General features: G+C 37.6%; 1 protein-coding gene across 1 annotated transcript; it reads right to left on the minus strand.

Annotated features, from left to right (window-relative positions):
• Positions 1 to 1,011: 1,011 nt before the first annotated feature.
• Positions 1,012 to 3,285, minus strand: LOC145946961 (uncharacterized). Its single transcript, XM_083056717.1, has one exon. It carries the CDS (start codon positions 3,211 to 3,213, stop codon positions 1,936 to 1,938), a length of 1,278 nt encoding a protein of 425 aa, XP_082912843.1. The 5' UTR covers positions 3,214 to 3,285; the 3' UTR covers positions 1,012 to 1,935.
• Positions 3,286 to 10,235: the final 6,950 nt, after the last annotated feature.

The following is a 10,235-nucleotide window of genomic DNA, read 5'->3' on the forward strand; positions in this document are numbered from 1 at the left end:
GTTCCTCTACCTGCTTGTTTATTTCTTCCTTATGTAGTTGCGGGAATCTGTATTGACGAGTGTTAATTGGTCGATCATCTGTGGTTGGTATTTGATGTTGGAGTACATGAGTTGCAGTTAAATTTTCTCCGGGAATATGAAATTGGTTTTGACTGTTTGTTATTAATTTCTTTACACTTTCTTGTTCCTTTTCATTTAGATGTTCCAATCGTAATAATTCGGTAATTTGTATAAAGCGGTCTTTCTCCTTTTTCTCGGAAACCACCAGGCAATTATGCAAATCGTTGCTTGCATCGTTAATTTGTTGTTGTTTTCTTTTATGTTTAGATTTTCGTTTTCGCATAAATTTATCTATAATTTCTTGCGATTTATTTAATAAAGACGTCGAAACTTTCGAAGACGGTTTGGTTCTGTTTTTCATGCGTTTAGAGTTTTTAATGTTTAATTTTTCAATATTTAAATATTTTTGTGCCTTTTCAAGAAGGTCTTTTATAGTGACATGAGATGACTTTAATTTGTCATTGTGGTCTTCTGTGAATAATCCAACTTTCGGAAATTTGATATCTAGAATTGATAAGGAATTTTTCTCTCTTAAATTAGAACAAGATTGTGTCAAATCGCGTAGTGAGGTTTGGTAACTTCCCTCCTCGCAATTGACGGAGCTAGAATTTTCTGTCGAGGTTTGGAAATTTCCCTCCGAAATTCTAGAAATATCCCCTCCAGGAGAGGTTTGGTAACTTCCCTCTCCAAGGGATTTTGAATCATTTAAATTTTTGAGAGAGATTTGATAATTTTTCCCTTTACTAGAATTATTCAATTTTTCAAGAGAGGTTTGGTAACTTCCCTCTCCGTTAATTGTTGGATTATATGAAATTTCAGGAGAGGTTTGGTAACTTCCCTCTCCAAGAATTTTCGAATTATTAAAATTTTCAGGAGAGGTTTGGTAACTTCCCTCTCCAAGAATTTTCGAATTATTAAAATTTTCAGGAGAGGTTTGGTAACTTCCCTCTCCAAGGATTTTCGAATTATTAAAATTTTCAGGAGAGGTTTGGTAACTTCCCTCTCCAAGGATTTTTGAATTATTAAAATTTTCAGGAGAATTTTTATTCCCCTTGTCAACATTAATTTTGTTTGTCCTTCGAGTTATTTCCGTAAATTTTCCTTCATCCTCGAAAATTTCTTCTTCGTCTTCGATATCAATATAAGTTTCGTTGGTGTTCATTGGTTCTTCGTTTATAGATGAAACTTCATCGTAATTGTTGACCGTCGGACAGTCGGATTTATGGTCGTCAAATAATTGATCCAACGGCTTTAAACGCAAAGTGGGTACGCGGACTTCCACTTCTTCGTCTAAAGTACTTATAACATTGAGATATGCTTTTCCGGAGATGTTCTCTACAATAGTGTCTCCTAAGTAAATTCCATGTTCTATTTTTAATTTTGGTATATATCCCACCTTTATTTCGGGGTTTTCTATCCTTACATAAAATAATGATTCGGATCTCGGAGACACTATTATAGATTCCGGTGAGAAAAACGGTATGTTAACTTCGGATACGGTCAGATATCCTTGAGCGTAATCTATTTTCGATGATGTTTGTTTAAAGAAATCATTTCCCAATATTCCGGATTGTGGAATCGGAAAGTCGCGAGATACTAAATGGAAAGATATCGGAATTCCAAGGAGATTTAAAGCGACTTCTCCGAGCGTATATACGGGATGATTATTTATACCATTTAATTTTAATATATTTGTATAGTTAATTTTTAGAGTTTTAGGTATAAAATTTTCCTTGATTATATTTGGTCCGGATCCCGTGTCTAATAGAAAGGTTATTTGCGATGGTATTTCGTTAATTTGGACCTGAACAGTAGGCACGCGACTATGTTTATCGAGGTTTACTGTTACGGGTCGTATGTCGATGGTTTGACGGCCTACTTGACTTCTTGAGATGTCGACGGGTGTGAAGTCTGTCCGGTCCCCCGTTGTGCACCCGACCCCGAGGGACCTGTGTAGTTTCCCTGATTATTTTCTTTTCGACGATTATTACTTGCGTTGCGTAACTGACAATTTTCAAGGAGATGGCCTTGTTCTTTACAATATCTGCAGAATGTATCGTTCTTCGTTGTCAGTTGTTGATTTATTTTAACACGACAATCCTTAGCGGAGTGTCCGAATTTATCGCAAAGTTGGCATGAAACTTTCGGTCTACTTTCCAAACTTCTTTCCTCGTTCTGTTTTTTCCAACAATTACTAGCCGAATGGCCAGGCCTTTCACACCATTGACAAATAACCGTCGATTTATTAATTTGTTGTTGGGAAGTAGTTTGTCGGCATGATTTGGCGTCGTGGCCGGTTTTTGAACATAATTGACATATAGTAATTTTTTCTTGAATTACGTTTACTGACTGACGAGCGCGAGGATCGCGTTGGCGACATTTATCCGCACTGTGGCCGCGTTTTTTGCATATTTGGCAAATTAAAATCTCCGTTCCGTTATTCGTTTGAAAATCGTGCCCTTGTAAGGAAAATTGAACGAGCTTCCTACAACTACTTGCGGCATGTCCCTCTTTGAAACAGATCTGACAGATTTCCCGCACTTGATTAGTGTACGGTGATTGGCCTGTTTTAACGCCTTGGCCTTGGCGCAAACCTGTCATCTCTCGAAGCTCTCTTTCTATCCTTAGGGCGTCGGCGACAGTTTCTTGTACGTCTAAATCTCTAGTGATTCTTTGCTCTATTTCAGGCTTTAGCCCTCTAATAAAACACTTACACATATCTTTTTCTACCGTTGTTTTTATATTTTGATTGGGTAAAATGTGACCGGAACTTCGATATGCTTCCAATATTTGTTTTCCAAGTAATTTAACTCTATTTGCGTAAGTGACGACATCCTCTTCATTCCTTTGATAAATACATCCTAGTTCTCCTTGTAACTGATATACATTTTTAGTGGGTCCATAAATTTTCTTTAAATAAGTAGTTAATTGCAATACAGTATCAAAATCTTCATCCCGAATTGTTCGACGCGCTTCTCCCACTATTCTAGTTCTTATAATTTTAGTAAATTGAGCCTCTGCTTCCTTAGGAAGCATAGCTTTCGCTTCCTCGCAACCCTCGATAAAATAATTTAGCGGAATGTTACTACCGTCAAAAAAGGGGACGGCGTCTACCGCGTATTTTAAGGTAGCAAAGGGGTTAGGTTGCGCCATGTTAAAAGAAAGTAAATTTTCGGGATCGCTTTCGATATCAAATTTTTCGATTTGATCTTTTATTGTTTCAGTAGTTATATCGGCGGAATCGTCGGAATCTGGCTCGGGCGATTCGGCTACTAAAGTATTTTCAGTTAAATCGAATTCTGAGGAAGGATCTTTTAACGAAAAATTTATTTTGCGAGATGTCGAAGTTGAAGGTACTAAAGGTGTGGATGTGTGAATTAATTCGGAATCAGATGGTTTAGATTTAGATTTGCGTGTTCTATGTGGTGTTGTTAATGCAGTTTTATATAGTTCTTCTATTTGATCTTTATCAGTTTGACCTCTTGTTCCTTTACTCATTACCGCTACCAGGAATCGCACATTTCTATCCCGGACGAGCCCCCAAATTTTATTTATGTTACGTCCAGACTCAAGGAAGGAAGAGTCGAAAGGAAGGACGTAACTAAATTTATCTTTTCGAACGACGGCAGACTATCCGTCTGTTCGACCCGAACGAACGTCTGGGCCCAAATAGGTCAACGACCGCAAGGGTCGCTCTTACTCTATTTAAAGGGCCGTTCGCTCGGTGGTCCCTTTTTGGCAAGAGAATTTAATCTCTTTTACGCAGGATGGGACCTTGTGCGATCCTGGTTTACGGGAATAAGTGGGAACGGGTTATTAATAAATGAAAATCATTTATTTTGAAATTTATAAATTTATTCCTAATATAAAGACGAAAGAATTTATATACATAATAATATTATTGACGGACTTAGTTGCTAATGAAGAGTGAATGTATGTGTATGTGTCGCGGGTGATACATTAGTACGGAGGTCTTCAATCGGGGCAGAAAGGGGTAAGAGTTATTGTTTAAATTTTAGGGTCCCGATTGGTGGTTACAATAATTTAAATGGTAATAGGTATATAAAATTAGTGTCCATGTGTGTGCGTGTAAGAGAGACTTCTAGGTTATATGAGTTCGGTAATTATGGCGGTGGAGGGGGGATAGGTTCGTAGGAGAAGGTGTGCAGGGACGGCTAAAGGATATCTTCGCCCGGGAACATACCAGGGGATGATGTTATTCCTATCGGTGGTCTCTAGAAATTCGCGTAAGGCCTCGTGGTCTACGGGGCCTGGACCAATCGTGAAAGCTTCCTCAGGGACTTCTCGTATCCCTGGGAGCTGGTTTATCAGCCAAGCTCTGAATTGCTCGTATGAGAGCTTGGCAGGCGATTCTGATTCCTCGGAATCGTCGTCGCTGATATCTACTACCTCAAACCCTTCCGGATGTTCCCTATTTACAGAGGACGTTGGGGATGAGGGAGGAGAATCTTCAAGGGTGATTGTTGAGGGAGCCGGAGACGGAGATCTAGGTGGCTCAGGGCGTTCGGGAGAAGCAGGGGGAAGAAAGGGAGAAGGGCTCCGCGGAGAATCGGCGTCCTCAGAGGAAACAGAGGAGTGAGGGGAAGGGGCCCGCTGAGGTATAGCGGGTTCGGGAGAAAGAGGAGAAGGAGTTCGCGGGGAATCGAAAAATTCTGCAGAAGCAGAGGTAGCGGGAGACGGCGTCAGCGGGGTTTCTATATGTTCGGGTGAGGAAATAGGAGAGACCGTAGGGTGATATGTATTAGTTGTCTCTGTATGGATCGGTGTGTTAATTTTTTCTAGGGAGCCGAAGGTTTCGCCCGCAGCCAGACTCCGTGCCAACGCTTTCTTTAACCGCCTATTACGCCGGTTTCGCGCCAATTTAACAGCGGTTCGCGAGGGTCGTTTCCTTGGATTTTCCACTACGAGAGCGAATAATAAAGTAACCGGGCAAGAAAAGTTTTTACTGAAAAATAACTCTGGGAGTTCTTGTAAGAGAAAAAAAAAAATATATATATATATATATTTATTTTTATATAATTTTGATATTTTAATTATTTAATAATTTAGTTAGTTATTGTATTACTTATTTGTTCATTCAAGAGAGAGAGAGAGAGAGATAGAGAGTGAGAGAGAGTAAATCACGGATTGCTCCGCTATCGCGGGAAATCCGGAGTGATTTCAAAAGGTAAGGGGATGATAGAAATCACGGATTGCTCCGCTATCGCGGGAAATCCACAGTGATTTCGAGAGAGAGGGAGAAGATGGAAGAAATCACGGATTGCTCCGCTATCGCGGGAAATCCGGAGTGATTTCAAAAGGTAAGGGGATGATAGAAATCACGGATTGCTCCGCTATCGCGGGAAATCCAGAGTGATTTCGAGAGAAAGAGGAGATGGAAGAAATCACGGATTGCTCCGCTATCGCGGGAAATCCGGAGTGATTTCAAAAGGTAAGGGGATGATAGAAATCACGGATTGCTCCGCTATCGCGGGAAATCCACAGTGATTTCGAGAGAGAGAGAGAGATAAGGATGGGGGAAGAAAGGACAGTTTTTCGAAGTTAGAATTTAACAAGGATAATAAATTAATAAATTAAAAAGGAAAACAATTATAATTTAATTGAAGTCCCAGAATTATTTTAAGTATTATTAGTAAGGGTGGAGATGTAGCGTGCTTGATAACTTACTACTTATGGAGTGCGCAGGTAGGTGTTAATTATTCCAGGTGTGAATCTGGCTACGGACTCCTCCGTGAGGATGGTGTTCCACTCGCAGTTGTTCACTCGCGAAAATCGTCGTACTCGGTGAGCACTGGGCACACGATGATTTCACAAATGTCACTGCGAATGCTCACGAGTTCGAGATTCACTCGAAGGATGGTGATACAACTTTTCGCGATTGATCCGCGAGCGTAGGTTTGAGAAAAGATTGATATTCTCTGAGAGATGTTACGGGTATATATACCTTCTTGCTCCTCCTTCCCGTTAGTTTGTTAATATTTCCTGACGAATAGGGAATTTTTCAATAACGCCCTTTCAGTCCCGGAGGCGTCTCTTGACTTTAAAAGTTTATCGGGATTGGTCAGGGCTTTTGTTTAGGGCCCTAGGTTTTGACCAATGGAGAATTTGTTGAGGTTTATATTTTTATTATCCTCTCGAGATTTCGATATCGGCGGCGGTGTTTGTTGTTAGTTTTTCCTATATCGCGATATTTGTCGTTTGTTAGTGCCGCTTTTATCGGCGGGTTCTCGCTTTATTGCCCTCGCGTGTGGCTTAGAGCTTGTTTGCTGAGAGGCGATGCGTGTGGCATCTTTTTAATCTTTATATTTTTCGCCGCTTTCTCGCGAGAATACCCGCAGGTGTGCTATCTTATTTTGCACACTTTCGTTTTCATTATTTGTTTTCCCCTAATTTTACTAGGGAAGGATTTGCTTTCGGCGCGTTCTCGCCGTCTTTATGTTTTGCCGATATGTGATTTTAACTTATTATTCGCGAGGGTGTCGGCAAGAATCCGCTTTCGGCATCTTTCCGCCTGGTCTCTTTTATTTACCGATTTTGTAATATTTATCGGTCGCTCACGATATCTGCAGCTGTCCGTTTCGCTGGGCATGTTTTCGTTTTATTATATACGTGCCGCTTAGATTATTATTATCTTTTTTCTTCCTTTTTTATTTACCTAACAACAAACTTCGCCTTGGTCGTGGGAAAGAAAAGAATCGTGAAGTCCGCCGGACGTAACACTGGATATATGGCGGTAATTTCTGGAGAAGTTGTTCACATAATAAAATGCACTGCAGTGGAAGTAAAAATTCGACATGAAAAAGAATGTTATCAGCAATTACCAGTATTAAAAGGGAATGAAACATATTTCCTAGCACCTCGTACACACATTCTTTTCAAAACAGGAGTACAAATTACCTGTAATAGAGTAATTCCGCCAATGTACCATTTAAATAATGAGTGGTACAAAATAACTCCAATTCCAGAATTAAGTATACCTCCATTAACATTAGCACCCATGCAGAGATGTGCTGTTCTTATGACAAAACCCACATGGCACTACAATGATCCAGGATCATTGGCGGCAAGCGGAATATACAGCAATAGTGATCTTGAAAATTTAAGAGATCACATTATGTTTCCAGCAGAGAAAAATGGAATCTTAAATATCATGGCCCGAGGAGTGAGAGGAGAACCAATAATTTCGCAAGGAATATCTCTTTCACATCTGCTGGATGAAAATTCATTACAAAAAATTACAGAAAATACTTGGAGAAGAATTTGGGGAACATTTATATCTTTTGGAAATGCAAGCGCAGGAATGATTGGAGCATATTTTTGCATCAGAATTATAAAATTAATAATTGATACAATAATACATGGTTATGCATTACATATGATATATGGATGGTCAATCCACTTAATAGGAGCTTTATGGGATTCAATAACAAATCTATTATTGCATCTGGCAAAAGGATCAAATCAAGAAAAAGAAGAAAATAAGAAAAGAAAAGAAGGAAATGAAAGGGAAAAAGAATCAACTAATCAAATTAAAATAAATCAAGAAACATTACATATACAAGAAAACATAAACACAGCACAGACATATTATCCAAATTCCATTATCGAAAATGAAAGAAAGAATGATCCTATCCGCAATGATTCTCTATACCCTCGATTATAATACTATATAATACCCTCGATTATTAATAATATGTAATACTTTTAAGAAATGCGGCCTGCAAAAGAAATAGCGGAGAATCATCTAAATGAATTCTATGGACCAATAGATGGAGTACGTCCTGAGGACTACTGGGAAACATATAGCGCATTAATGAGATGCTTATGCCTTATCAATCGAGAAGATAATGGAATCGTTTTTATAGAAAGGACGTATCCAAAACGACGTCTTTGTGAAGAATGCTATTTAGAATTAAGTGAACCCGAAACCTTTAAAAGATACATTAATTGGCATTCAATATGTATGAGAAGAAATATTGTCAATAGGTTAACTAATTGCGCTAGTTGTAATAAAGAATTATTAATAATAAGTTGTTGGGCACATAAATGTAGAGATTGTATTGAGGAATTTTTAATAAATAAATCTATCTTAATTACAACTAGTGAACTATTAGTAGTAAGACGTTGGTAAAAAAAAAAAAAAAAAAAAAAAAAAGAAATAAGTGATCATTGATCACAATTGATAAAATAATACCAAAGGAGCTATGTATGTAACCTGTATAATCTCTACATAATATTTATAAAACGTTATAAAAGAAGTAGTATATACGTAGAAATAGAACAATTTTTTTTATAAACTACTTCATACATTGTGTAATATTTCACAATGTATGACTTAAAGGGGAAAGGTGTGACGTCCACATAAAATTAATGGTCATCCCTTAAAAATATCGAAAATTTTACTACCAATTTCGAAAACATCGGTTAATAAATATGTGATTGCTTGGGTGGGTGCGTGGGTGAAGGTGTAAAACCAAAAAAATCACATATAGTAGCCATCCCCGAATAATTAGCGAAATTTTGGAACCAATTTATTGAAAATCGGTTAACAAATGTATGAGTGCGTAGGTGGGTGCGAGGGTGGTTGCGAGGGTGGGTTTAAAAAATCACATATATAGTAGCCATCACCGAAAAATTTGCTGAATTTTTTTACGAATTTATTGAAAATCGGTGAACAAATGTTTAAGTGCGTTGGTTGGTTATTTGGGTGGTTGCGTGGGTGGGCAAAACCCACGCAACCACCCACATACATTTTTTTGGAACATCCTAAACACATTGGCGTAAATGGCGTAAAAATCTGTGAAAAAATTATTTTCAGGAAAACACCCTCCTTTTTGAGAAAAAAAAAATTTTTTTAAAAATGAAAATAAACCCCACAGCAGCCACCCCCGAAAAATTTACAACATTTTGGTACTTGTTTCACAAAAATCGGTCCACAAATGTGGAAGGAGTTCGCGTACATACAGACAGACAGACAGACGGACGGCACTTATATATATAGATAGATTATTCTATTTTTATTTCTATAATTATTTATTTTATTTAGATAATTATAATTTGTTATATAATTAAGTTTATATACTTGTTATAATTATATAATTTGTTATATAATTAAGGTTATATAGTTATAACATTAATTTGATTTTAATTATATTTATATTTAGAGTTTCATATATATACATATATATATGTTATAAAATCTATTTAAAACGTTATTTTTAGTTTACTATAAGATATAGTTTATTATAAAATATAGTTTATTTAAAATTTATTATCCGATGTTTCTTTATTATTCTAGTACGTTAATATTTTTTGTTTATTAATTTTGATTAATTTTTTATTTATGAATACTGGTAAGGTTTTTGGCAGTTTTCCTTACCCTTGCAACAAATGTTGGTATTCTTTAATATTTTTCTGCCAAATAAAATATTTTATTTTGGGTTAAATTAAAAGTGTTTTATTTTTAAAGTTATTTTAGCCCTTTCCCCTTTTCAGCTTTTTTTTATTTTATTCTACAATAATAAATGGAGTTAATTATATTTTTATATATGTGCGCGCGCGCGTGTGTGTAGACAATTTTTTTTATTTTTGAGAATTGATAAAGAAAATGTTGCATATATAGTGTTACGTCCGTACTACGTTCGTATTTCTATACGTCCCTGTATCCGTTTAAGATCATCGAGTCTTCCGTGAGATCGAGGAACATCACGTTGTCAAGGCGTCGCTATGGGTTGTTTGTGAACACCTGTCTTTTGTGGAGTCTGAGTACCGCGGCTATCAAAGACAGACGTTTTCGAGAATATTCGCAAACTACATGCAATTCCTTTTATACTTGATTGTTCTTGTGTATTGGCTCGCCATATTAAAGGTTCTTTCTTTCGTACGAGAGTCAATTCATTTTTCGCGCGAGTGAACGGCGGTTGCGTGATCACGATAGCGATCTTTCGCGGATTCGGTCCCGCGGACGTAACATTTTGGGGGCTCGTCCGGGATCGTTTGAACGACGAGCTACGAGCCGTATTGAAAACACGAACATTGTAAAGTGAAAAGTGCCAGACAATCAGCACATCATGTCCTTGGTACATTCTCCGAGGATCACCCGATCTCAGGCTCCGCTTCGAGCAACGACCAGCGGAGAAGCTCGAGAGATTCCA

Source organism: Prenolepis imparis, unplaced genomic scaffold, assembly GCF_030444845.1.
Source record: "Prenolepis imparis isolate NDT839.2.m4 unplaced genomic scaffold, iyPreImpa1.0 SCAF_32, whole genome shotgun sequence".
NCBI lineage: Eukaryota > Metazoa > Arthropoda > Insecta > Hymenoptera > Formicidae > Prenolepis > Prenolepis imparis.

Coding starts and splice junctions, on each gene's coding strand:
- LOC145946961 (XM_083056717.1), bottom strand. CDS start 3,213: ATGGCGCAACCTAACCCCTTTGCTACCTTAAAATACGCGGTAGACGCC.